The sequence below is a fragment of the Pempheris klunzingeri genome, chromosome 2 (genome assembly GCF_042242105.1).
Source record: "Pempheris klunzingeri isolate RE-2024b chromosome 2, fPemKlu1.hap1, whole genome shotgun sequence".
NCBI classification, from domain to species: Eukaryota; Metazoa; Chordata; class Actinopteri; order Acropomatiformes; family Pempheridae; genus Pempheris; species Pempheris klunzingeri.
In genome coordinates, this window is record NC_092013.1 from 6646026 (window position 1) to 6673615 (window position 27590).

Below are 27590 nucleotides of genomic sequence, written 5' to 3' on the forward strand. Positions count from 1 at the left end.
CTATTTCTCCTCCTCCTCCTCCTCTTTCTCTGGGTCCCGTATGAAGCGCTTTAATCGCCGGAGCTTCAGATGAATTCATCACCGTCATCCGGAGCGCCTCCGTCTCCCTGCGAGCTGCTGCTTCCCTGCTCAGGTTTGGAGGACTCACATCGAGCTGCTTTAGGCTGATTCTCCCTCAAACATCAGAAGCTAGAAATAAAAATAAGTGCTGCTAAATAGTTTTTAAAAATTAGAGTTATATTTAACTTGTGATCTACAGTAAGGTGTGATAAGTGGGTATGACAATAATAATAAATATGACCTATTATATAAAATTATTATTAATGTAGGGCCTGATATGTTTTTTAAAAAGCTACAGTACCAGGCTTCATAGTATATTTCATACATTTTAAAACTGCCACACACCTCTGGATTCAGGATTTATTTCTAATTTTTTTTTTTAAGCGAAGTCTATAATCCCCTGCTATGTCCCATCCGGGCTGCTGTATGTCAAAACTGAAGCAGACCTGTATGCATTTGTATTAACAGGTATTACAAGCGTTGTTTTCTAAACCGGCTCCTTGGGAAACCAGGTGCTGACTGTGGACACACATACACCTGCTCGGCCTGACTGAGGCGCTTCAGTCTGCAGGCGGACCTGTGAGCCACAGTGTGTGAGTGGCATCCTGAAGCTTAAATGACCGTGAGGCATTGTTACGCACTGGCAGCAAAGTGCCCCGATCCGCCTGATTGCGCTAATTGCTTTGAAATAGGATACATTATGTATAATTATGGAGACTTTGGGGTTGGACTGCCGGCTGGTGTGTTTCATCTCTCTGAGGTGCGTCGTAAAGTCTCTCAAATTAACTCAAAATCACCAAAAATGTTGCTCAGATGATCAGAAATTTGGACTAATAAAGTTAACTTCGTCAGACAGTATCTCCAATGCGCAGGCGCAGAGCTCACTATAAATCTAAATCTTTTGAGTTATACTCACATGGGCGATGTCATTGTCCACCAGTAGAGTCTTTTAGTGCAGCAAGTGCAAATATTTTGCCTGAAAAACGCCTTTTAACACCGATCCTCCCTTTAATGTCTTTACAGTCTAAATTGACAGACCTTGCATGAAAAGGGTTAAGACAACTTTCAGAGGAGGCAACAATGGGCCTTTGTCTGAAGCCACTGCCTCCTGACTGGGAATCAAAGTAGTTTAGAAAGTTAAATAAAGGCCCGATGAGCCTTACAGTTGTTTTGTACTTCAGCTCGGCCCTCATTTGTTGCCTCTGGATTTAAATAAAACGGTATGGTAATCGTCCTCTCCACGGACTATCAGTCTTCTTCAAAGGCCAGTGTTTGGGATGCTAATTACCAGCAACATTGTTTTCCAGCACCTCTGTTCACAAGACAAATAAACTGGAGCCGAGGACAGCAACCAAAAGCCCACAATAAGGTTAAATTGATGTTAAATCAGATCCACTTTTAGGCGAGATCATAAATAAATCCATCAAGCAGCTGAGGAGTGACAAAAGGGTGGTTTTGCTCTCATCACCTCACATCAGATCAGACTGTGGTCATCAAACCCATGTGTCCAACATGGGGGAAATGCAGTGGGAATAATAATCTAATCACAGACCTGCAATCAAACCTGATTTACGTGCACACATCAGTGGCAGAAAAAGAAATGATGATGCACCTCAAGCAGCACCGCGCGCTTTAATGCGTCTCACGTGTGCCGGTGAGTGTTTACGCAGACCCGTTTAACGACTCCGGCTTGGGGGGACGGGTTAAGTGTTTGAGCCCCGAGCAGAGGGGGCTTGAGACGGACGTGGGAGCCCGGAGACTCCGGTGACTTCAAAGCTGCCGGAACAACGCCGCCCGTTTGGAGGCTTTAAGTGTTTCCAAACGCACCGCAGCTGCGCAGAGGAGCCTGCTACCTGCACACGCACGCGCACACAGGATGTGCTGCTGAGCAGGAGACAGATTAAGATTTGTGTGTTACGTTTCTCTTTTTAATATGATCCGACTGGAACCAGGTGATCTGTTGTAAAATACAAGACAAAACACCTGAGGCTGCGTTTTTAAATGTGAATGAACCGGAAGTGTGTGTAGGCCCACCTGTGGTTCAAGAAATGACTTGAAAAACGTTATTATTCTGTTACCTTTAACATTATTTTAAATCCAATCTATAAAGTGATAAAACTTCCAGGCCTCATTTCCTTTTATTTCTTGAATTACCAAAATAAAAGACCTCACGGCACATTTCTTATATTAGCCTAACAATGGCCTCAGCTAATAGCAAATTATTTACCATATCTGTCATCTTCATGGCCCAAACATGCAAAACAGGTAAACCACTGAGTCACCTTGAATGCTAATTGCGATTCAAGTGAAGGAAGCCGTCAGCTGTTTCAGCCAAGACACCACAACAGGTTTTATGAGGCGCTGCTTCTTGGAACTACTTTTAATTTCCCTCCATATAACGCGATGGCACAGTGACAGGTAGATTAAGAGGAGGGTTGGTTTTTAGGTCTAACGATCCACGCTGTGTTTACGCACACACACACACACACACTGGACAAAGCCATAAGAGCTCCCCAGACAAGGATCTGCGGTGTAAATAATGTATCTTGGGAAACACACGCACCGAGGAATCCTCGTCGGTGAGGGACTCTGGGAGCAACCAGTGGACGCTGACCGCTTTCTTCTGCTATCACACCGACCGTAGCGCTCATTTGAATAGATGGAAATGGCGTGCGATCGGCTGAGAAAAAGCTAATTTTTCAGGCTGAATGGCTCAGTGTCCCTGGGCTAGGGCGGGTGAAGGAGGAGGCGGTGCTGCGCTCTCGGTGCGGGTTCAACTTCTTCAATAGTCTCCCTAAAGCCGAGCGCTTTGATCCGAGCGCTGCTGGCGCCTAAAAACAACATAACTTGTCTGCCCATTAGGGAGACTGACAAATCGTGACAGATTGTTTATGCTTGGCAATTAGCAACGCAGACGCTTTCCTGAGAACTGGCTGCACAGCACAACAAATGTCATCTATTTGCGTGTTTTTCCTCTGAGATAAGTGGATTTTATCAAGTTTAGAGCACGTTTTTTTGGTATCAAATCACACTTTTACGCGTGCTTTTTCATCCTTTCATCAGAAGCATAGCACACAGAACCAGTGACATATTTTCTCTAAGCAATAAAAAATCCCCCTCTTTTTATGGACTGCAGATAATGAGAAGGTACATGAGGTATGGCCAGGTAAATCAATGACAGTCCTGGGTTAAATCCCTCCCTGGCTCCACGCTGCCTCCTCCCCTCTGCCCCCACCGACTCCACATAATTTTTGACTTTAATGGATGTAGTCAAAAGGAGGAGGGGGGGGGGGGGAGAAAAAAATCCTAGTGATCCCTCCCCCAAGCCCGATAATTACCCCTAAATGACTGCGAAGGCCTGTGTGCTTCAATCTGATTAGAGCCCCGCAGCCATCAATAAACAGCGCGCTGCAAGAGGTTCATCACATAAAGAGGCGCAGTAAACTGTTGTGCAACATCCAAGGCTCCCTTCAGCAGGTTTAGCACATGGTCAGAGTCAGCCATCATAGGAGTCTGAATGTCAAAACGTTTGGGGCAGAGAGGTTATTAAAGATAAACATGGTGAGCAATAATAGAAATAATGCCCATAGCCCCAATTATAGAATATCAATAACTTAATGTAGGATATAATTATGGGGTAAAGCGTCATTTTGTGGGATTTAGTCTGGATGAAACTATGGCTCATTAAGAGTTTGTTGTGTTTGTGTTTATCTGAAGTTGGTTGTTTGGAAAAAAAAAAAAAAGAAGAAGTAGTAACTATTGTTAACTTTCCCACTGTAGTTTTTTTTTTTTTTTTTTTTTTTCTTGAGAGTCTGGCAGGGACCAGCCCATCTGGCCTCTGATTGGCCGCCTCTCTCTCCACGCCTGCCTTATTACAGCCGTGCGCTCCAATCTGGTCACATAAACATGAGGATACCGTCACCCCAGGGCGCACCGCAGTAACTTTGTGTAACTCTTTCAGCTACACCCACGAGAGTCGACTAGTCCCCTCACCCGTGCCGGCCGGACCTGTATGGCCCCATCGATCGCCATGTCAGCTTTGACCGCTGGTTTGAAAACCGAAGATCTTCCTCCCCGCTCGGTTCTCGTCGGCAGAGGCGACATGCAGACCAGCCTGAGCCCCGCGGAGGAGACCGGGAAGCCCAAAGTTGCTATTTTGCCCTTCAGCGTCGAGGCACTGATGGCTGATAGGAAGCCCAGCAGAGAGGTGGCGTCCCCGGATGCCACGTCCGTTCCCGGAACGTCCCAGGCGCTGGGAAAGGGCGCAAGGATGGGAACTTTCGGTAGTCTGGATACTTCAGTTCCTGCTTTAGCGATGAGCTCCTCGTTCTCAGTGGGCGACATCATGAACATGCCAGAGGACGTGTTGATTAAACCCGAGAGCCCGGACAGTCAGGAGAGGACCTCATGGATACAGAGTCCTCGGTTTTCTCCCACGCCTCCACGTAAGTTTGGTGTCACTAGATCATACAAATAATATCTGAGTTAAATGTGTGTACCGTGACGTTCTTAGACATGTTTAGACCCACTCACAGTTTGTAGGTTTGGCATTACGCAACGCATCCCCGAGGTTTTAAATTAAAGCGTGCTGTCCTCTTACAGGAAGGTTGAGTCCTCCTGCCTGTCCACTGCGAAAACACAAGACCAACAGAAAGCCCCGGACCCCCTTCACGACGTCCCAGCTGCTGGCCCTGGAGAGGAAGTTCCGCCAGAAGCAGTACCTTTCCATCGCCGAGCGCGCAGAGTTCTCCAGTTCCCTCAACTTGACGGAGACGCAGGTCAAAATCTGGTTTCAGAACAGGAGAGCCAAAGCCAAGCGGCTGCAGGAGGCAGAACTTGAAAAACTGAAAATGGCAGCCAAGCCTATGCTGCCTCCAGCTTTCGGGATTTCCTTTCCTCTCGGTGCGCACGTCCCCGCGTCCTACGCCGGGTCGCACCCTTTCCAGAGGCACTCGCTGCCGGTTTCCCCCGTGGGACTGTACGCCGCGCACGTCGGATACAGCATGTACCACCTCGCCTGACAGGGACGCAGGACGAGGGGCACACGCTGTGGGACGCGAGGGGGTTTAGACTACTTTCTGAGGGCCCCGAGCGAGAGGGGGGGAGGCTTCGGACAGCCGAGGTGACACTGTGCTAAATAAAGAGGCGTCCTGGCGATGAGCGCAGTGTCACAGCTTGTCAGGGGGCCAAGACCTCCAAACAGACCCCCTTCTGAGGACCTTGAAGTTTATCCACCTCTCTTGACCTCGCCAGTAAGTTCACACACTGCAAAAATAATCCAACTTTCTTAGTCATTCCACCTCGAGTCTTAGGTGTGTTTTTGTCAGTGGACTTTGAGATAACAACGGAACGCATTGACACTAGAAAATCTGATTTGAGACAATAATCTGAGTGTGACACTAAAACGACTAAAAGATTGGACATTTTTGCGGCGCAGAGGTGGGAAACAATGTAGCACATTTGGCCACGAATGGGCACAAGGCTGTGCCACAGGTAGCCCACTGCTGTGCCTCCATGCTGCCTGGTAAACAGGCTCCTCCACAGCCTCCATCAGTGGTCAGAGACTTTTGCGCAGCTCTAAAACTTAAACTGTGTCTCATCGCATCATTGGGCTGCTGTCACCCGGCAAAAAACCACCCCCCATACTTTTCCATTTATTATTATTATTATTTTTTGCATTCATATCAATGCGGAACTGCAGTGGGTTAGTGAATCCAGTGTCAATAAATGCTCTTTGTGAATTTGGAGAACCACAGCATTTGTTTTTATAACAGCACTGTCTGTTGTTGGAATGATTCCCTTCGGAAGGGATGTGTGTACTGTAAAATAATGTATATTTGAAGAATATCCTCATTTATATTATGAATATATTTGTGACATAACTTAATAAATTGTTTATTCTTTTTCATTACGCACTTGTTGGTTTTGCCTGACACTCGTGGCGCCTGCAGCACCGACATTTGACCCATTTCACAGCCATCTATCTTACAGACAGTCTGCTGGAAAAAGAAAAATATTGCATGAAAACTTGAGATAATAGTTATTCTTTATTATTCTTTATCTATTTTTAGGATCAGTTTAAGGCCTGCTGTGAGGCCTTCAACTTTTTGCATCTTGAGACGTAAAAGTTGGGGACAAAAGCAGAATGGATTATTATTACCAGGCCTCTTAAACTGTGTTAAAATAGAATATTGATCAGCTTGAAGACCGAGCTAAGAGGCTCTTGTGAGCCACACCATGAGCACAGTGACAGTCCTCCTCTCCTCAGGTGATTAGACCTTTTTCTCACTGAGCCTGGCTGCGCACCGTGAATTTAAACTTGTCATGTTATTTGGTGGAATGTATTGCTACAGCTGTTGCCTATTGCTCTGAAACAACTAACCCAGATTTTGTTGGCGCCAGTAGAGTTTAGGGGGTGGAGATGGAGGGTGGAGGAGTGAGGTGGTGGGAGGAGGAGGAGGAGGAGGGGGGGGGGGGGGTTGCAACCAGTTGTGCTGACTTCAAAACACACCGATGGGCCTAAATATTGGAGATTGCTTCTCCGGGCTAAATTGCTTGTAAGCAAACCACTGTGGTGGTGGTGGTGGTGATGGGGGGTGGAGGAGGAGGGGGGGGGGGTCATTACGGAGCGTTTGGGGTGTAAAACGAGCCCGGTGACACTCCATTATGGAGAGGACACATTTAAACATATTAGCTTACTGGAGCACATAAAGCAAATATTGTGTCCCTGAGTCATTTTGTGCCACCAGGAAGACTTAAATGACAAAACAAGGGATCAGATAGGGGAGGGTGTGTGTGTGTGTGTGTGTGTGTGTGTGTGTGTGTGTGTGTGTGTGTGTGTAGGGGGGGGGGGGGGGGTTACAGGCCACTCCACGGCAGCTTTAAAGGCTTTCTCTTGAGTTCTCTGCCATTCAGGCAGGGGTTAAATTGGAGTAAAATAATTGCTGTAATGAGCAAAGGCAATCTGCCGCAGACGGAGGCCGGCTCCAGCGAGGCTGTAGCTCCAGGCAAGGCGGAACTTTTATCATTCCTAAAATGTCAACGGGGGACTGGGACGGGCAACACTTCTCCTCTGTGCACTGTGATTTCCTCCTCAGCAGAGACGAGCTCCTGTCCTGAACAAGGGCCCAGACAGCCGGGATTTACTCACAGACATACACGTTATTCCTCATTCGTTTCTTATATATTAAAAAAAAAAAAAAAAAAAAAAAGTCTAGAAGAATCCATTTAAATTCGGAGAGATTAGTGTTTTTATTTATTTGGCGTGTTATTCCTCCGAGCCACGAATTAATAGAGAATCTCTCGACAATGAGGTGAAATCACACGGATGAGCGCTCGGTCTGAAAACAGCAGAGAGAAGTGGACACAATAGGACCAAAGGGGATCCATCCATTCTCTCAGCCCCCTTTCAGTCTTTTGTCCCCGGCTCTCCGGCTCGCCAGGGGCAAAAGAGAAAACAAAACTCACTAGTTTATATCGTCCAAAAGATCACAGGAGGCTGTTTGACTCCGCAGTAAAAAAAAAAGAAAAAAACCCTTGATCCCCACAAGAATAGAAAATGGGTTATTAGGAGTCGCCTCTACAGCTTAGATAAATGATATTAAAGCAGGAGTCTGTGGGTGTTTACAGACCTTTAACCTCTTTAGTCTCTTTTTCTCTCCTGTGTTGTGACACTTTTTTTTATGAACTGAGTTCATACAGATTAGTGAAGAAAGCATCTGTTTATTACTTTAGATAAATAAATTAGTGTGTGATTTAAAGTTTTAACGCTTTTATTTCAACATATTTAACCAGTAAAATATAAATCTGGGCCCCAAGTTGATTTTCAACATTTTTGTTTTTATGACAAATTTATATTCACCAAAAATGTATCAACGCACTATTTAACCTGTATGATTATTAATGAAGCTTTTACCATAAATACAAAGATTTGAGTTAAATCATGGAAGTTTCTATTAGAGATGCATCAACGTTATTTGGGTCTTTGAAACTTTTTGCTATTTTAAAGCACGAATTTTATCTTAAATTCACTGCTGCGTCCATGAATGTCTGCATTCATAATAGTCTGTCTATTATTGAGATAAATGAAGTGTTAATGTATTGCAGTCTGTATGGTGGCCCGGATGTTCAAAGGTTCATAACCAGGAGCTTTTAATTCATTTTTATGGAACATTTGAGATAAAGTTTTGGCAGGTTTAGGGGTGAATACAAGCTTTTATAAAAGGTTTTTTTTTTTTTTTAAATCACGTACAAAACACTAAACACGTCCGTCATAACCTTTTGAAATGCGTGGAGAAAGTCAAACCAAAATCTATGAAAACACACAAGCACAAGTGTTTTCTTTCAGACCACACCACCACCTTCTGTTCAGAGCCGGAGTAACAGAACAGAAACGTTGACATCACTAAAAAAAAATCATCAGATAACTTAAAAACTACCCGAATAAAATCATCTTTGCGCTTGTATCCATGCGCCGAGCCTGAATGGATCTACTTTCTAACTATATTATATCTCCTCTGAACAGGCCTACATGTTGGCTTTGGGCCTTTTAAACCAAATGTGGACAGTCAGTGAATAAACCATGAGATCATAATTAGGTTTTTTTTGTTTTTGTTTTTAATTATTATGGCAAAAAGCAGTTAAAGAGGAGCTCTGAGTCACTGGGCTCTTTGAACAAGAGGATGCTGTGATTCAACCTTCATCATAATGATGTCATTTCTTGTTTGTCTAGTTGTCTGATTATGAAAATATCTCAGGCCAAATAAAATGCACGTTTTCGATTAAATTACTCCTCATATATTTTTTTAAAAATAAATAACACAATTGCAGTCCTATTAGATATGAGAGGGAAGCTTGGCTGGGTGAAGAGAACGATGCTCGGTCGCAGAAAAACGGTAAAAATTTCAAATGCCATTTAAAATAAAAAAATAATGCCAACATCCCCGAACTGTGGCAGCCTGTGTTCAAGTTTACTGCGCAGCTACAACGTTATAAATCAAAGATCAGCCACCAGCAAACACGGCCATCATCACCAATGTCTTGTGGCCGCTTGCACAAAAAGACCTATAAAGTCACTCAGCTGCAGAAAAACACATGTGCTCATATAGGAATTATTAGAACGATGATTTATTCTAAATAAAAATGCACCAAGCTGAGCGTGGAGCCAGCTTTCACATATTCATACAGTCAACGTTAAGGGAAAGACATTAACATGTTATTGAGTTGGACTTTTTAGTTCCAGGACGGCGTGGACCCAACAGGCCTGTCCATAATAATAAATAACAGAATAATAAACCACATTTCTGACTCCATTTGTCATTTATTCTCATTTATTCTGACTCTGATCTGCTTATCAGCTTGACTTATTAATAAAAACGGTTGCATACAAGCAGAACCTACAACTAAAGCTGATGTATTAATAAAGAATTATGTTATAAAGCTCCTATTTTGTTGCGTGCGCGGCCTGTAATGTCCACTAGAGGGCAGCGGTGTCTTATTGCCTCGGCAGACTTTGGCCACTTCCACTAAAAGGCTGAATTTATTAACCAGTGAGAAACCAGCAGAGTAATCTCCCAATGAACAGAGGTCCTGTGGTGACCCCCTCACCAAATAATTACTTCAAGGTGTAAATAAAATGGAACAATTGTTGGCTTGTAAGGTACATTTACTGTTGACAGGAGGGGAAGCTTGTGGTCTAATAGCCTGTGTGGGAGAATCTTGAATCTGACTGTGTTGAGCACTATAATCCATCCACGGCCAAGTTCACTGAGCAGCGTAATTTGCAATAGTGTGCATGGTGTGTGCCAATCATCTATTGGAAATTAAGAGGGAAACATTTTCTTATGTGGACTAATGAGGCAACATTTCTTTTAAGACGCAATAAAAGTGCTAAATGTGATGGAAAATTGCCTGAAAACCCCATAAACAAAACTGGATCCCAAACTGCATCACCGAGCCTTTAATGTCGATAGGTTTCTGATCTGTCCTTTACAAGGTAATTTATTTCAACAACGCAGAGAATGATTACTGTCACCCTTCGGCTGAGTTGTTATTTTATTGTGCAGCATTTAGCATTTTTGGTGCAGTGTCACAGAACATTAACATTTTTAAATCACCTGGCCCGCCTGCGGTTTAAATGTTCTGTTCTTGTTTTGCCTTAATGATAGAAAATAACGTGGATTCCACGGCCCTCTAATGATCATCAACAAGCACAGCAATTAAGCTTTATAACCGCACCGAGGGCTGATGTCTTAACAAGCCACATGCTGCTAACATTTTCATTTTTGTAGGGTTAGTTAATTAGCAGTGAGGGGTTCAGACCTGATGGTTCAGAAGTGCAAGGACACGATTCTTGGCACGAAAAGAAAAAAAAAAAAATGCTTATTGCAACATATGGGCCGAGCTCAAATTAAACCACAGGCTGTTAATGATTATAAAATGATTAGTATGTGTTGGAGGATTAATTCAGTCTTTGCAACAGGAAGGATGGAGCAGTGAAAGTCTGAGGAGCGATCAAATGACAGCTGGGGATCATGATATCACAACAATATAACTCTGTTTGTTGGATAAGACGCTGCAACATCACCACAAGCTTGAGAATCTATGTGAAGCCACTTGCTCTCGCTTAATTCCCATTTAATGTCACATTTTGTGTCACTGACCTCTCTTCCTCAGGTGTCAATCACAGCAGGTGACAGTCTGGATGCCTTTCACCAAAATGTCTGCAGGTTTCACTCCTGTTTCAACATTTCAGCACATCTCTGCTGACAAGTTCAACCTAGAAATGCAAATCTAGAAATTGTTACTGTTTGTGAAACACAAAAAAAAAAAAAAACACACAGAGCTGTTAAAGGCTGTAAAACTGCGGTCAGCAGCATAAAATAATGGATAACTACCCTCATCTGTTGTGGAAATATGACAACCAGCGCCACCTTGTGACACATCAAGGCACTGCCACATTGAGGATAAACCTTGAACATGCAGTATAACCAAAACAGTAAATCTGTGAGGAACCCACCTCTCAGTCAGCCCCCAGAAGTGTGTGTTGGTCCTGACTGGGACTGGTGTCACAACAATCCTCCAGACCGCTGAAAGCAAGTGACCTCTAGTCATCCCCAGCAGTTTCTCAGCTTCCCTGCATCATGTCATGTAGCCTTGCTGCAGGCTTAACAGATCAGACAGAGAAGGCCCAACGAGCTATCAATGCTATCAGTAAAGCCAGAAGCACCGAGGATGAATGTGAAGTGTCCTGTTACCCCGTCGAAGGCGTCTCTGTGATGCAGAACATGTCAGGAACGCTGACAGGACAAGGAAACGAAACCAGCAAATCCTGGTGACACTCACAGTTTGGTGAACCAGCACAAAGAGAAACTAAATAAAAAATATTGTTTGTTGCTGTTGAAGTGAAAGGGAAACTGTTAGGGAACTGTGGGAAACAAATGCATGAAAAGGCGAATACAAATGAGTGTAAGTTAAGAGGACTCCTTGAACCCACTGTAATGCACGAGGTCGGCCTACATTTGCTGGGTGGGGCCATTACAAACCTTGAAGCATTCAGAGTTGAATAAAGGTAAAGCACTTCAGTGTCAAAAGCAGGTAAAACTACACGGCTCCTTCGATCATGGGGTTAAATCAGCCGTTTACAAGAGTGGAGATGCACATGAAGTAACCAATTTTAAGCACGTTTCACTGATACAGATTATAAAATTGTTGGAAAAGCAGTGACTAAATAATGCAGATTAAAAAAGAACTAAAGAAGAAGAGACGAGTGATGTTAAAGGAAGGCTGATGTGGGATATCTTAGGAATGCTGAGCTATAACCACTAATACCACAGCGGGATGAGTTCTTTATCAGAGGTTTAGACCACACGAAAGCCTTTCGTTTTATACCTGGTGGAGGTGTTAAAAGCTCACCGGTCTGGGCGAGATTGTATTGTTGTAGTTAATCCACAGTTCAGGTTAATGTGAACAGAAAACTGGACAGAGAGAGAGATGTCAAACAAGGCTGTCACCTTCTTATTTCCAGATTTTCTCAAAGAAATCCACTGCTGAAGAGAATCGAGGCTGCGTGGCAACAGAACCGATGATATTACTGTTATAATTAAGACTCAAAATGAACTGGATATGATAAATGAACACCTCCAGCTGAACAAAGATGTTTGGTGCAAAACGAAACCACGACAAAACAGAGGGAGTCTCGTTTGGAAGGAATGACACCCAACCTGTAATTAATGTTCAGGGTAGAAATGATAAGAAGATTTTAAGTATACACATAAGTAATAAAACCTGTTAAAAAAATGGATGACAAGGGAAAGAAAAGATGAACCACAGAAATGGGAGAATAAAAGAGCCAATCATGAATCTAGAATTTAAAAAAATAAAGCCCTTTTATCTAAATAGTTGTTTAATATAATAAGTGTTTTCCCCTCTAAAGAACAGACAGTAAAGAAAACAAATACGTGTGCAGTCATTTTATGTGGCGAACCACCAGGGAATTCAACAAGGATCTTCAATAAAAAGTGAAAAAAAAAAATGGAGTCCTTAGTGTTTAACATGACAGACAGATGTGGACCAGTGAAGCTCTGAACTGGACCAAGAAAAAAGGACTTGTAAGAAACTCTGTACCGTATTATAAACTTGTGAGTAGAGACTTCATGACACTTAAAGATTTAAATGTCCACTAAAAATATGTATTTGAAGTTATTTAATCATTTATATGGTGGTGTTCTCTGTGTGTCTCGGGTATGTAATCCAAATGTTTTTAGTAAAAATATATCAGAAAGTAAATGAGATATTGTGTGTTGGCAGACTAGCTGTCCCAGGATGTGTTTGCTGTTGTAATACTCATTTCGGCCACAAGAGTTTGTCTTGCACTTTGACATAACAGAAGCTGGAAATTGAAGACTTGGAAAATGCATCACAAGATTGTTTTTTTCCCCTTCACTTGCCCTTCAGGGCTTCCGTACATTTTGCCCTTTGTGTAATCTCCATAAAGTATTATTACAAGGTGTAAAAGCAGCAATAGAAACGGTGGCTCACTATGGTAAAGTAGCAAATATGCAAGGAAGGAATTCTAGGTGTAAATGCTTGTTTGCAATGACAATCAATCATATCAAGAAGGTGATTTTGACATAATGCAGAAGCGAACAGATGCCTTCTTGAGAAGCATCTTCAGTGATGCAATAAGTCTGAGAGAGAGAGTTGCCAAAAACTTTTCATTAATGATCCGCTGTATGTTATCTGGAAGACAAATTCAGAAGATAAATGGTTCACAGACACAGATGTGCACATTGGGAAACTTACGCATTAAATATATTACCGTTTGGCAGCCACGTCATGCTGGAGAGTCCTAGAATCAGCTGAATGTTAACTGGGATCGATCACCTGTTGCAAGTGAATTTAGGTCCCGACAATTTAATATCATGCAGGTGTTCAAATGGCACTGACATGAATGGAAGTCAGTGGCTTCCATAGGAAGGAGGGATTGTTGCCAGGGCCGGTGAGGCTGCTGTGCAGGAGGCCTTTGACCGTCGGCGGGGGCCTGACTTGAGGCATCCTTGACACTGTTATAGTCAAGTGAAATATACTTCACAAGAACACCATAACAAGAATCAGGTATTCAAAACATGGATTACATGACGTCAAGAATCGTGCAAAAAGCAGCACATATCATGTAATAATCAAACACTTTGTCCATTGCAAAAAAGTGAGAACAACAAGACATTTTTTTATACATTTAAGGTCTAAATGCTCCAAATATCACACATTCAAAAACACTGAATGTGTCTCCATGCAACACTCATCAACTGCCTGCCTTTCTGTATGCAGATCACGGTCTGGCCAACAGAGGGCAGCAGAGGCCGCAAGTTAAATCAGAGAGTTGTTTCCAAACCCAGCAAGTAACAACACTTATCAAAAATAATGGTAGTACACCAATATTTGTCCAGAAAACCCTACTGGTGGAGAAATAAGACAAAGTAATGAGTCAGAACTTCATGTATTGTACTGTATACAAGAGGACTGGGACTGTAGTTTGGGTAGAAGCCACAGCGCTTCACTCACAGTTCATCAGTCACGTTTTATCGGCACAACCACCATTTTATTTTTCTTTGCTGAGAGAAAAGGCTTTTGTGCCAAATCCATGGTTACTTAAAATAGAAGTGCGCTTTAGTCCATTAATGACTAACGTTAAAAGAAGTCTAAAACTGTGTCTACAAAACTTTGCTGAGCAAAAACTTTACAGAGTGTCACTCCGAGTGAAAATAACATCCTTTTAGAAAAGGACATCATGCTGATTCACAGACTGGATACGGGCCAGTTTTGTGTAGTGTTTCCCAGAATCAACTGGCAGCCAGTTTGGAAATAACTTCAGAGAACAAAACAAGCTGATACATAAAGAGAAGTTTTATTACATAATGTGAGATATATATAGATTGTCATTAAGTAAACATAAAAACAGGCAAGTTTCTAATATGTCTATGACACTGATGGCTCTATTACTTTTAATCTGTTATGATTAAGGTCAGGAAAGTATTTATTTGTTTGGCTGACTTCTTTGGTATAAAATAGTAAAAAAAAAATAAAAAAAAAAACTTTGTATGTGAGAGAATTCTGAAGGAACACAACGTGCAACCCAGGACGAGGAAGCAACGCCTGGGACATCTATTTCTTACATAACATTTTCGACCACCATGTTCAAGTCTCCAAATGTTTACGAGATGTTGTATAGTGCTCCTTTTAGACATGTTAGTCAGACCAAGGGTTATGGCAACACAACATATTCCTCTTAATGACACACGAAGATTTGATCAGCCCTGGTAAGTAAGCAGCGGTTAAGCCCGGCTCACAAGCATCGCTTATTGGTTTATTATTTCAAGGTTTTCATCGGCATGGCTGGCATTCAGCAAATTTCCTGTGGAAAGTTCTGCACTCTTTGCTGGAATGCAGCCACACATGTCCGCTAACATGAGTCTGCAGCTAACGCAGAGCCAGCTGGGTACGACATGAAACTGCGCTGTGTGTGTGGCTTATGATGCATCTAATACGGTGCAGGCTGTGGTGTGTATAGTACATGCGTTTACCATTTTACATATTGCTGGTGTGTTTTTATGAAGTGTAACAGACCAATGAGCGTCTGTCATCTGCTCGGCGTGGTGCTCATCTCTCCTCTTGCAGTAGCTGCAGCCTGTCCTCTGCATAGTAAGGGGTGCTGTGCCCAGTGTCAATACCTTCACAGTCATCTGTGAAGAACACCAGGTCCTGCCAGCCAAACAAAGACATGTATGTGATCAAGCCCCTCAAGCTCGAAAACAAGAATCTCAAGGTGAAAAACACTGCAGGCATTTCGTTCTTACCCGATAACAGATTCTAGTGATGATGGAGTACAAGTTCTGGATTTTACGTTTCAGCAGCACCATTCTGGGTCGTGTTCGGCAGTACTGGTCCGGATGGTTCAGCACCACGTAGAGGAAGTCGCGGAGTTTGGTCGTGATGCACGAGTTCTGGAAAAAGGGAAAACAACTCTTTTAAAACCAGCGTCCACCTGTGTACCACTTAGAACTCCTCACAAATCTCATCATGAGTTTCTTACCAGAGATTTAGTTTTTGCACAGCGGTATTTACAGACTGCAGCCTCCTGTAGGACAAGTGATCGTTTGATTTGACACTTAGAGCTCTAAAATATTCTCATGAACCCTTAAACATACAAGCTGGCCATTGATTTATCTCAGGTATCTATCTATCTAACTCAGTTGTAATCCCTCAGCTCATGTTGTTACAGCAAAGCAAGGATCACTTGAACAGCCACTGAATAGTTGCCAGTATTATTAATTATGATGCTTTAGTGATCTGCTCATATTCTAGCTGTTGACCCTTGACCCCTCAGAAAGTCAGAAAGCTTTGTTTTAGTCCAGTAAATCTTTGTTGTTGCCCTTTAACAATGACCTCCTGAGCTCAAAGACATTGCACTGATTGATTTGGTCTCTTTTCTGTAACAAGCTCTCATATTTGACGCCTTCACAACTCTGGCAGAAAACATTTTGTAGCAGAGATTTCTGGGGAAATCTAAACTCTACGTGAATATATAAATCTGACTGCAACTATTCACTTCAAATTAGTCTAGAAATAAGGGGGGGGGGGGGACAACATTTTTTAGAACTGAAAGGGTTAACTGAACTGGAATGACTGAAAATTGTTATTAGGAGAATAAAAGTGGTTGTTAGTGGGAGGAAAAGCCCCCAAATCCACGTGCAGCAGCCCACTACATCCCCACACAGTGTACATTGATTTAAACTTACATGCACATCAATGAAGATCGTCGGCAGAACCTCAGCACACGTTTTCTGCAACAACCACAAAAAAAAAAACACAACGCCGTCATTAGGATACACAGCACCGGGCCTGAAATGGTTAACGCTTCCTCAACAACACCATCGACGTCCAGGTGCTCACCGTGCGGTGGTAGGTGTGGATCTTGTTCAGCAGAGCCATGACTTCCTCGCTCAGGCCGAGCGCTCTGGAGTAGCAGGTCGGAGGCGCGCAGTCCGAGAGCCACACGAAGCTGAAGAAGCACACGAGAGCGGCGAGTCCCGGCCTCATGTCGGACTAATGCGCTGCTCCTGCTGCGGCGACAGTCGCTGTTTCAAATAGCTGCAGAGGAGGACTTGCAGCAGTTTTGAGGATGGAGAAGCAGAGGCAGGAGAGGGGGGGAAAAAAAAAAAGCGATGGACGATGACGTGGAAGCGCAGCGAGGCTGAGGAAAACATTTGGGGGGTCTGCTGTGTTTAGAAATAACTGTGTTCATGCGCTCCAAGTCCCAGGCGTGATTTAGCTCCTCTGGTGATGACACAGCCAAATATTTTCAAACTTTCTTCTCGGCCCGTGTTGTGGCTTGTCGATTCGTAAAACCAAGGTCGTTCATGACAGCTATTAATGATCGTTGAAATGAAGTTTGAGTTTCCAGCGACATAAAAATGTTTATTTTACAGAATGAGTTTCAACTTTTACGCATGAAAGATTCAACATTTCATGTACCTGCTCATCTTGAGTGGAGGGAGGTGCAGGGTCCTCACATCGGACCACAAACACTGGAGTAATATCTGGAGTTTTAAACAAGAACAGTAGAGTCTTTGACATTAATCTTCAGGAGTACACACTAATACTGTAGGAATGGTTCATCTGTTCTTTTCCACAAAACCCATTTGCAAAGTGTAACCTTTTTTTTTACTAAGTCTGCACTTTAGTGGACCGTCTCCACCATTTAAAAGATACAAGATTACCTTGCAAATCAAACTGGAAACAGTTACTCAGCTGCCTTTACTTAAAAACAAAGCCATATGCTACATACATTTAGATCTTTGTGCTATGTAGAAAACCTACCGTTTCATTTTGGATTTTAGTATTATCCTACATCATCATAAAGTACCATCATCATAAAAAATAAAAAAAAGAATAAAAAAACTTTAAAAATACTTCGTAAGACTCAAAGTAGGTTTGTTGGAGCCACTGAGCCTTTCTTCAGATTGAGGAAGTTCTTTTTCCTTTTTCTTTTAGGGATATCCGAGCGGTCACATGATTCCGGTGGATCCCGAAACACAAACAACCTTTCTCCAGCAGCGGGGACACCCAGTGCAGTGCTGGCAGAGGGTGGCATCGTGTATTCCTCTGCCGTTCTGTGTAATGTTTCATTCACCGTGTCCACAACCCTGTCTTTAGCAGTGTCACTGTGCTGCTGTGTACCTGTGTTTTCACTCATGGCTGCGTTATACACCGCCTGCTGTGCTTTAGTAAGGCTGCCCTCCTTTCCTTTCTCTTCAACCACTAGTGGTTCAACATCTCTTGGAGCCGGTAGCCGGGATCTGGGTAGCAGTTTTTCCATCAGGCTTTGCCTCTTTTCCTGGAGTCTGTGAGATTTGGAGGACAAAGGAGCTGTTGTTAGCGGGATAGGAGTGCTACAGTGCTTACCTCATGCATGTGGTCGCTGCAGCCCAGCCATGCAACTGATGAAAGGCATATCACACGCCAGCAAAAGGCTTTGGCAATGATGTTCTGGACCACTAAACTACAAATTAGTCTTGGTGATAGTGCAACATCAAGTCCTCAGAAAGCAGCTAGTAGCAGAACAGAAACGCATTGAACTCACCGCTCTGTTTCCACAGCACAGCTTGGTGTATTTAGAATATTTTTATGCACCACATCCTCTCTCAGTTTGACAAGAAGTCGTCTGTTCAGACCTCTGGCACACCTGGTCAAAAAAAGGCCATCGATATATTATAAATACAGTCACTGCGATACAATCTCTGCGTTGGCTTTGATTAAAAAGTGGTCAAGGATGCCTGGCTGTCTGACACACTGCAATATCTTTTTAACTGGCTCTAAGGGGGGAGCTATGTGACCTTTTCCATTCAAGTACAAGAGATTCAATAATCTTTCTAAGTAAGATTCACCATGCTAGGCCTGTCAAATTGATAATTAAATATGGATAATTACAAATTCAAAATCACACAAGGCTATTTTTTATAATATCTCAGTAATATTTCAGCCTTAGTTTACTTGAATTCACTTTAAGATTTAAAACAATTTTAAAGAATTGGCTAATTCTATTCTGCAAACTAAAAGCAGAGGCAAAAGAAAAGAAAAACACATGTCTAGAATATTGTTCCAAACAGAACATTTTCATCCCGTTGTCCTTTGGCCACACAGCCTCCCATCCAAAGAAGCCTCATGCATGAGACATTATTCATCAGTAAAGTAATCCAAACTCAGCGGGGGCCAGACATGAGTGTTCCAGTGCAACAGGAAGAGAGGGAAATTAAACGACGAGCAGAATCATTTATCTCTCCATCTTGGCTCAGGGAAAAGGACCCTTGTGGAATTGTGTTCAATCAGTGTTTCATATTTAGAATCTGTTTTAGCCAGCTGCTGCGTTTAAAATGTACTTTTATTTAATCGGTGACTTCACTCAGAAAACTGCTTTCTAAAACCACAGAATTTAAAAACGCGGTGACTCTGGCGGCGCACTGGAGGCAAAAAGGTTTCCACTATATTTGAGTTGTTCTATTGTTTTTTTCCCTTGAAGAAGTCGGGAAAGAAAATAACCAGAACTAAGATACTAGTGCATGGCAGAAGCTTTTGTTGGCTTATGCACATTAGTCAGTAACCAAACCCAAAGCCTTGTTTGCATATTTGAAAAACCAGACAGATTTTGTACAAATTGAAATTGATATATTTAAAGCTACTAGACCAACAATAACTTTCACCTCTCATCAGTCAAACACATTCACATACTGTGACTTTACACTGTGTGAAACTTGCAGATCCTGAACCTTGTTCTTACCCCGAGTGTTCCTGCTCTGCAGATGATGAAACAGGGTGCTGTTTGGGGCAGAGGGCGTCAGTGATGGAAAGGAGTTCACTTTCAGGCAGGGTGGGGAGGAGGAGGCGCAGGGCCTCCAGGAGAGCCTCGGCAGACACCTGACTCTGCTTCACCAGCCGAGACGCAAACTCCAGATCCTGGAGATGAAGAACAGGGTGTAGAGCCACGTTAAGTACAGGTTTTCTCGGTTTGTATTAAATATAACATTGGAAAAAAGCAGTCAGACCTGATCACAGTTTGCATAAAGTCTCTTGAGCGCCATTTGTTCTTTTAGGTCTTCCATGGCTTGACTGTTGGCAGTCATTTCTTGCAACCTGAAAACACCAGAGAATTTCAGTACTATAAAATTTAATGTCCTGTGAGGATCCACAACATTCCTCCTTACTCCAGAGATAACACTGACATGAAAGCTAACCTCTCAGCCAACAGCGTGATGACCTCTTCACACTTGTAGAGTGCCTCCTGGAGGATGGACGTCATCCTGCAATCCTGCCGCAGCTGAAAAAGTCTCCCCTCCTCGCTTTCCTCCTCTCCCTCAGAGTCCTCTCTCTTTGTTGGATTTGACTGAGACATTTGCAGGCCGTCCAACTCTATCCTCTCCTTCTGAAGCTGTTGTTCGGCTTCCTCTAGGCCCTGTGACATGAGTCGAATTACACTTTAATAAAAGTTTAATAGATTTATTTAGGGAAAACAAGCCTGAGAGCAAAGCCAAAGCCCATGAGCAGCCCTCCAACCATGTGATGATACAGCACACAAAGGTTAAGTTGGAGTCAAGCAGTGCCTACCAAGCAGTGGTCTTGTATTGTTTGGGCCATGTCTTGGCTCTCCAGGCTTTTTCTGTCTCTGAGCTGCTGAATGAGCAGGCTGTGCAGAGTGTGCATCGCTCTGGACGTCTCCAAGACTTTGGTCCTCCTCTCGGCCTTCTGGTAGTGGATGTTGGCCATCTGCATCGCCAGGCTGTCGGCCTGAGAGCGCAGGTCATCCTCTCTCTCCCTCCGCATCTCCTCCATCACCTGGCAGAATTTAAGTGGATGTATTTCAGTCGTTTTGTGGTCTAGATGTTGAACTTTAAACCAGAAGTCAAAAGTTGCTTACTTTAAGGGAATAGCTTCAGCTATTGAAAACATTTAGGATTCTGTGCCATATAAAATGAACACATTCATCCCTTCTTGCATTTCAGTGATGAAATTGACTTTCATTCATTCAGTCGTTGTCTATACCGCTTATCCTTAAGGGTCAACCCAATCCCAGCTGACATTGGGAGAGAAGCTGGGTACACCCTGGACTGGTCGCCAAGTCAAATCACAGGGCTGACACAGAGACAGACACCCATTCATTCTCACACTCACAACTACAGCCAATTTTTGAGTGACCACTTAGCCTAATCAGCATGTCTAAACTGCATGTAGGAATCCAGAGAACTCTGAGAGAACACAAACTCGTGGGAGAACATGTAAACTCCACACAGAAAGGTCCCATTCCTACCACTAACCTGGAACCTTCTTGCTGTGAAGCAACATCACCATCACACCAAAGTGCTGCCCTTAAAAATTACTTACAGTATAGAAATCAATAAAAAAAAAAGCTTTACCTTGGTCATGACGCCACTCTCCATCTCCTTTTCCTTCTCAAATAATTGGATTCGGTCCTCCAGCCTTTTCTGGAATAGCAGCAGGTCAGATGTGTCTGTTTTCTGTCTGGCCTCTCTGGTTTTGCCCTTGGGTTGCATATTTGTCTGCACAAACCACATTATCCATTAAGGTGGTTGGGAAATGACTCCAGAAAGCTGTTATGTTGATTAGAAATGAAATCATTCTGCGGAGCCCTTTATTATTCCTCAATAACAATGTGCAGCAGTCCAGCCGCCACACAATTGAGGCCAATTGCTGTGTGGTTTGCACTGGTGGTCGCCATTCTCCATTTCTTATTCATTTGAGAAAACATTAAAATCACCATCATATCCTGTTGCAGTTGAACACAAGTTTGAATTACCTTTACAATTGTATAATGAGGGAATTTAAACCAAAAATGTATCTACATCATCAAAGTTGGCGCAGGGTAAAAGAAGCGGGTAGAAGGAGAAATTACAGGAGAAACATTTTAATCCTGTCAACTGAGCTCTTAATGCTCAGATATATTCCAAAAACATACAGAATATATTCTGATGTTGAAAATGGGGGATTTCTGATACGGACACTGATACAATGATGTGTGGTTTAGATCACTGTCTCTTATGTTCCTTTTAATTTATAATTTAAATCAATTTTAAATTCAGAACATTGTTCACAATCAAACAAATTCACTGCAAAAACACAAGTTATATTATTTTACAGTCTGGTTTGGCTCAGTTCAAATAATTTTGACCTTTTACTTCATGAGCAATTCAAAGTGTTCCACCTGCATTTTCAATCAAATAGAGTGGATAATATGAGCTCTTGCTGATTTCATTTTAAAACTTGTGAGAAAGGCAAGGTAAGGTAATTATTTTCAGCTATAAAACAGGCAAAAGTATTACACTAAAAGGTGTAATGAGGTGTGCAGTGTGTCTGTCACTGTGGCTTTTTAGTGGATGCTACCACTTGCAGTATTTTCCTAATCCTACACACAAAGCTTGAAAGAATAAAACCACAGAATTTAATAATGTGTAATTATGTGTTCACCATCTGCTGCTCGCTCTCTTTTCTCCAAGCTGCCAGAGCGGTGTGGAGTTTGGTTCTGGAGACAGCGTGGGGCATCACCAGGCACCGGTCCATCACAGACAGACACTTCTGAAACTCTAGTTTCATCCTGAGCCTGTCGTCTTCACACAGAGTCAACTGCGTCGAACACAAACAACTGGGACAGGAGGAGAAAAGGAAGACTGACCGATAAACACACCGGCGTTCCACCATGACCTCTTTACATGGCCGTGTTGGGGGTACTTTCATTAGCTGAAAATGTGGAAGAACATTAATCCTGAACGGTATTATTTTTGTTTTCTAGGGTTTTCTAGCATCTATCACCTTCTGCTGTTGGGAATATCCCAATATGATGCCCTGAACTTAAAAAGCCAGTTGTAAAATAGATATATTATCCAGAAAGTGCTTGAAATTTCCCCATACATTTTGTTTTTCTTCATTCTCTAGCTCTCCATGGCTAGTGGAAATATAAACTCAGGTTTTTTTTTCTGTATTTGAATCCTCTGAAATGAATTATGGTGTTATTATGTCACTAACCTGAAGAAAGCTCTGCAGTGTGCCCTGATCTCACTCTGCTCCTGCAGCTCCCTCTCCATGGCCTCCCGCAGAGCCTCCCTGGTGCAGCTGAGGGTGCGTAAGGCTGCCTTGCCTTCCTGGTGCAGCTTTTCCTGGCCCTGCAGGAGGGAACCCGCTCCTTGCCCCTGGGCCTGTGCTGGCCCTGTATCTGGTTCTACCTGCAGCAGGGAGCGTTGCGCTCCTGGAGGCAGGACTGTTAGCAGGGCCTGGGTTGCAGAGGGCTGGATGGCTTTGACTTCTGTTATGGCACCCTGGATCACACGCATGGTCATCTATAGAACAGGTACAGAAAGCAAGACGGGGAGTAAACTCATGCTCAATAATATGTTTGTGTGGGTTTTTAATATATAATATAAGTAATTGGGTCATGAATGTGCCTGATGTGTACTGTATGAGTGGCACCTTGCGGATGTCAGCAGTTGCCTCCTCGTCAAGGTTGTTGATGAGCTCTGCTAGCTCCAAACTGTGAGCTGTCAGTAAGTTCTGCCAACAGTGCAGGTGTCTGGCTACATCTATCCTTCCCTCCAAACCACTGGACAGGCTCGACAGATCCTTCTGTCTCTGTTTATGGACCCGCAGCTGGAGAAGGCAGGAGGCAGGAGGCAGGATTAAAACAGGTATACTAATCAAGGAATGAGATGAACAGGTTTTGTCATATCAAGCCACAATGAATGAAGGTGTTTGAAATAAACCCCTAAATATGCACGATCTCCTCACCATGTCAGAGATGAGCTCCCGCCTCTTCTTAATCAGCCCACAGCGCATAGCTCTCCTCTCTTGGATCAGAGCCTCATCCAGTCTCTGCCTCACCAACACCAAGTCTTTCTGGGCCCTCTCCTGCAGCTGGTCTATCTGCTCTGCAGGCACGATGCTCCCTCTGGTGGAGAGATGAAAGCATGCCAGGCTAAAACACAACTCTCAGCACAGGGCAACATAGGGCACACAATGAAATCTAAAAAAATATACAAAAAAGAGGGACAGTTATCTCTGTAAATACAGATATTTGGTATGTGAATTGAGTCTATGATGGAATGTATCAATTGTCATTGCATATTAATATATTCATCAATTCATTGTGTCGATGACAATTTGAGAGGATGCTGAATATATGTGTTGTAGGGAAGGGATAGGGCTAAGGAATGACTAAATGTATTAATAAGGAAAGAAATTACACAAAAAGAAAAACTAAGAATATTTGGCGAAAAAAAGCTAAACAAAACAACTCTGGTTCATTTAATTATTTTGCTAGGAGCTGCCTAAAAAGGTTGATTTGGTGACAAAACTGATAACATGTATGTATTTTCTGTAAAATGCCAGAAAAGCAAACAAACATACAGACAACTACATGTCAAATGATCATCACGTGATGCCATCACTGGTAACTTTAATAGGCACCAACCTCCTGATGTGAGCAAACCAGCTGTCCAAATTGCTGGAGGTGCTGGAGAAGGTGTCCGAAATCAGGCTGTTGAGGCTGTGAAGGCTGTGAACCAAGAACTTCCTCTGTGCATGGCGTTCAGCCAGCACATAGCGCTGGTTGGCAAGGACCACATCTAGCACCTCCTCCAGCTGATCCTGGACAGAAAAGAGGACATGTCTCATTATGTATTTTCATTTTTTTGCTTCATGTACTGATATTCACAAATATAGGTTACTGAAATGAAGCAAATGTATAAATGTCAAATGCTGTTTTACACGCTTTCTTGGCCATGTGTGCAGGTGTCAGTTTTGCATGTATGCATCTCAAATAATCAATACCACATACATATTATACACAATTATGTGCATTGCAGCTTTTATTTTGGTTCCTCACTTGACAGGCAAAGTAATCGTGCTGAAGACTCTTGGCTGTACTCTTCTCCAGCTCGCCCATCCTGGTGGCCTCCTCCAGTTCCTCTGAGAAAATCTTATGCAGCTCCACCCTGCGCCACTCGATAATCTCCCTCTGGACCTTCGCTGAGGCTTCTTCATGTCGTACCAACAGGATGCGCTGGAGCTGACTCTGGCTCAGCTTGTGCAGCTTCTCCAGAAGGACGCTACAGTGGAGGAGCTCCTAGTAACATAACAAAATCAGGTCAGTTAAATGAAAGGTTACTTCCCTAAAAAGTAAAAAAATTAACAAATCATTACCTGTTGGTCTGCATGTTGACACAGCAGCTCGGCCTGGGCCTTCTCAGCAGCCTCTCTGCGGTGCTCTGCTTCCATTTCTTCCCGAGTCTCCAGGTTACACCGGCCAGCCAGGGCGGCCATGCGGGCCCCTCGCTCCTCCTTCAGCCGGCCCTCCATACCCAGCAGCTGTCCGTGGAGCACACTGAGCAGCCTCTGCTGGGCCTGGGTGCTGGCCTGGCCCCGTGGCCGCAGGGCACCCAGAAGGGAGGACATGACGTCCTTGTAGACCTGAATCCGGGTGGCTTCCAGGTTATTGGTGGCACGCAGCAGTGTAGACATTTCAAGGCTTTCAGGGAGAAATGTAGAGTAAGCAGGGTAAATCTGCTTTTTGCAAAAAGCCAATGACATTTGTTTTGGTTCCATTTAAGCACACCAAATCTATAGAGAGATATTTAATTTGCTCTTGACTGATCAACTCACTTCTCCAAAGCCTGGCACATGTTCTGGGGATCCTCCAGCACCATGATGTCAACCATCTTGTCCTCAAATGTTGCCTCATCTTTCACGGTCTCACTCATGTTGCAGTCTGCATACTCTGGGTCTGAATCACCTCGGTTTCTCTGAGGCAAGACAATATATTAATATATACCTGAACTGAATCATAAACCTAAAATTATTAACACCACATACTCACATCAGTGTGAAAAAATAGTTATTTAAAATAACATGGCTGGTCAATAAAACTGCCAAACGCTGTATGGACGACAAACAACTACAACATTTTTAGAGCATTAGGAAACACAAATATATATCATATGTAATCAACAAATTAAATATACATACAAAAACAAACACATGGATTTTTTTTAAATGTGTGATACCCTCTGCTGAAGGAGGTTCAGCCTGGTTCTGGGACCAATCAGGTTCACAGCCAGAAACCCCAGTGACAGCAGCACCAGCGTGACAAAGAACCCCACAACAAATCCAGCAAAATGGACCCCATGGTTAGGATAAATCTAAAATGGTGGATAGAAACATCAGACTTCTCATTGAATCAATATTATGAACAAACAAATGCTTGAAGCTACAGGTTTGTTTCCAGTTAAGGGCGCGTCCACAACTTACCCTGTCTGTGGAATTCACCCTCAAAGTTAGATTAGCTGTTAATGGACCAAACATACTGACATCGTTCTGTGGAGTCAAGATAGAAAAGTAGTCTGAGTAAGACAACAGAAAATGTTCTTATTATACTGCAAATATTGACATGTAAAAATAACAGATGAACTATTTTGGTCAGTAAAATGGTCAGTTTGGGAAGTTGCTTATCAAGTTAGAAACAGCACAAACAGGGAAGCAGAAAAAATACCTGCGAGGCGTTAGAGAAGGTGAGAAAGGCTGGAAGGTCCAGGACTTCACTCTTATGACTCCTTATGTGAGCAGTATAATTGACAACAATATGGGATCCAGCTGAAGAAGTACAATCAATATTGTGTTATTTATTGAGGATGCAGCTGCAGCAAGTTCAAATATTTTCCATTTTAAAAGTCCAAAGCAGACATGTAGGGTCATTTTGACTCCCAGACATACCAGACAATGTATCAATGGCAAACGTCTGGTAGCCCCTTTCCACCACCCTGCCTTCAGTTTTTAGGGGTGCTATTCCAGAGATGGAGTCCCGGATAGCCACCTGAGACAGGTTGGTGCCACCCACTGGGCCCATGTTGTGAATCAACAGGAAGAAGATCAGCTGAGGAGGATCGGTGTTGAGCTTCACCTGGAGACCACATGATCAAGCAGGAAGTGTGTGAGTCACTGGATGGTTTTTAAAGTTTGCCTTATAAGAAAAAATAAAAAATAATTGGTCTGGCAAATTGTGTTGGAATTAAACGTACTTAGATAAAATGGGCTGAACTCAAACAATAATACTGATGTACCTGTGCACACTTGTGAAATCTGACCCCAAATGCAGAGGGAGGGGCCACACTCTGAACCTGCAGAAACATTCAACACTTCTTTGAATAATCTAAAGCAATGTTATAAATACATATGGGAATTGGATGTTATACGAAGCAATAATCTAACAGTTTGTTTGGTATGTGAGTGACGAGACAACAAATACATATTTTATTAAACCTTATTTTAAAACAGCCAGTATCCAGCAGGTATACAGGAGAAAAACTACACTACAGAACTATAGAAATCAACAACTTTATTAATTACCACTTCAATGAAAAGGTGAATTGAATACTTCATCTGCATATACATCAGTGTACAAAAAACTACAGCAACCTAAATATCCCTTAGAAATAGAAACACACCTGTGGCAAAGTGTGGCCCGGGTTGTATCTAGTGAGTGTGCTTCTGCGGCTCCGGGGGTGAAAGATGTTTGACATGTAGGTAAATGAAGCGTAAAAGGAGTGTCCCCACGGACCGGCGGGAGCTGAGGAAGACAGTGGGCCCTCTGCAACCAACACCACGGGCCCATTGATTTCCATTGTACCTGTCAGGTTAAATACAGGGTGTTTGAACAGCCTGAGTAAAAGCACAGTCACAAAGGCTGAAATCGACAACAAATAAATAATTAAATACATATATGCATACACACTAAGACTTACTAGTGCACTAAGGACCTCTACTATAATAGTATGCATATCATGTTTTTGACATTTGCTGTTAAATGGCTAGAACTAAAAGAAAAGAACAAACCGTCCATCCTAAGCAATGTCAGCTCTGCAGGTTTCCCACCAGGGTCATGCTGTATTGCACAGATGCTGGAGAGGCTCTGTGCAATGGAA

At 43.0% G+C, this 27590-nt stretch overlaps 3 protein-coding genes across 3 annotated transcripts; 1 reads left to right on the top strand and 2 right to left on the bottom strand.

Annotated features, from left to right (window-relative positions):
* Window positions 1-4011: 4011 nt before the first annotated feature.
* On the top strand, window positions 4012-5151 carry msx1a (muscle segment homeobox 1a). Its single transcript, XM_070848742.1, has 2 exons — window positions 4012-4505; window positions 4663-5151. The coding sequence occupies exons 1-2, from the start codon at window positions 4073-4075 to the stop codon at window positions 5079-5081; spliced, it is 852 nt and encodes a 283-aa protein (XP_070704843.1). The 5' UTR covers window positions 4012-4072; the 3' UTR covers window positions 5082-5151.
* Window positions 5152-14445: 9294 nt separating this feature from the next.
* cytl1 (cytokine like 1) lies at window positions 14446-16709 on the bottom strand. The gene is made up of 4 exons (XM_070847361.1): window positions 16510-16709; window positions 16356-16400; window positions 15414-15560; window positions 14446-15318 (listed from the first exon to the last, which is right to left on the bottom strand). Exons 1-4 carry the CDS (start codon window positions 16654-16656, stop codon window positions 15217-15219), a joined length of 441 nt encoding a protein of 146 aa, XP_070703462.1. The 5' UTR covers window positions 16657-16709; the 3' UTR covers window positions 14446-15216.
* Window positions 16710-17502: 793 nt separating this feature from the next.
* Window positions 17503-27290, bottom strand: LOC139214448 (limbin-like). The gene is made up of 21 exons (XM_070845312.1): window positions 27114-27290; window positions 26730-26786; window positions 26383-26569; window positions 26162-26262; window positions 25921-25986; window positions 25677-25811; window positions 25276-25415; window positions 24817-25141; window positions 24500-24739; window positions 24086-24261; window positions 23404-23563; window positions 23089-23265; window positions 22648-22958; window positions 22093-22267; window positions 21024-21167; window positions 20218-20445; window positions 19848-20065; window positions 19659-19746; window positions 19394-19569; window positions 18200-18301; window positions 17503-17960 (listed from the first exon to the last, which is right to left on the bottom strand). The coding sequence occupies exons 1-21, from the start codon at window positions 27288-27290 to the stop codon at window positions 17540-17542; spliced, it is 3804 nt and encodes a 1267-aa protein (XP_070701413.1). The 3' UTR covers window positions 17503-17539.
* Window positions 27291-27590: the final 300 nt, after the last annotated feature.

Bases quoted from the DNA above. Each gene is read 5' to 3' on its own strand.
- cytl1 (XM_070847361.1), bottom strand. From the start codon at position 16,656: ATGAGGCCGGGACTCGCCGCTCTCGTGTGCTTCTTCAGCTTCGTGTGG. The intron at 16,401-16,509 runs GTGAGCACCTGG...TGGTTGTTGCAG, and splicing joins TCCACACCTACCACCGCACG to AAAACGTGTGCTGAGGTTCT. The intron at 15,319-15,413 runs GTAAGAACGAAA...TTTGGCTGGCAG, and splicing joins TCACTAGAATCTGTTATCGG to GACCTGGTGTTCTTCACAGA.
- msx1a (XM_070848742.1), top strand. From the start codon at position 4,073: ATGGCCCCATCGATCGCCATGTCAGCTTTGACCGCTGGTTTGAAAACC. The intron at 4,506-4,662 runs GTAAGTTTGGTG...GTCCTCTTACAG, and splicing joins GTTTTCTCCCACGCCTCCAC to GAAGGTTGAGTCCTCCTGCC.
- LOC139214448 (XM_070845312.1), bottom strand. From the start codon at position 27,290: ATGGAAATCAATGGGCCCGTGGTGTTGGTTGCAGAGGGCCCACTGTCT. The intron at 22,959-23,088 runs GTGCCACTCATA...CCTGTTCTATAG, and splicing joins CAACTGCTGACATCCGCAAG to ATGACCATGCGTGTGATCCA. The intron at 22,268-22,647 runs GTTAGTGACATA...CTCCTGTCCCAG, and splicing joins CACTGCAGAGCTTTCTTCAG to TTGTTTGTGTTCGACGCAGT.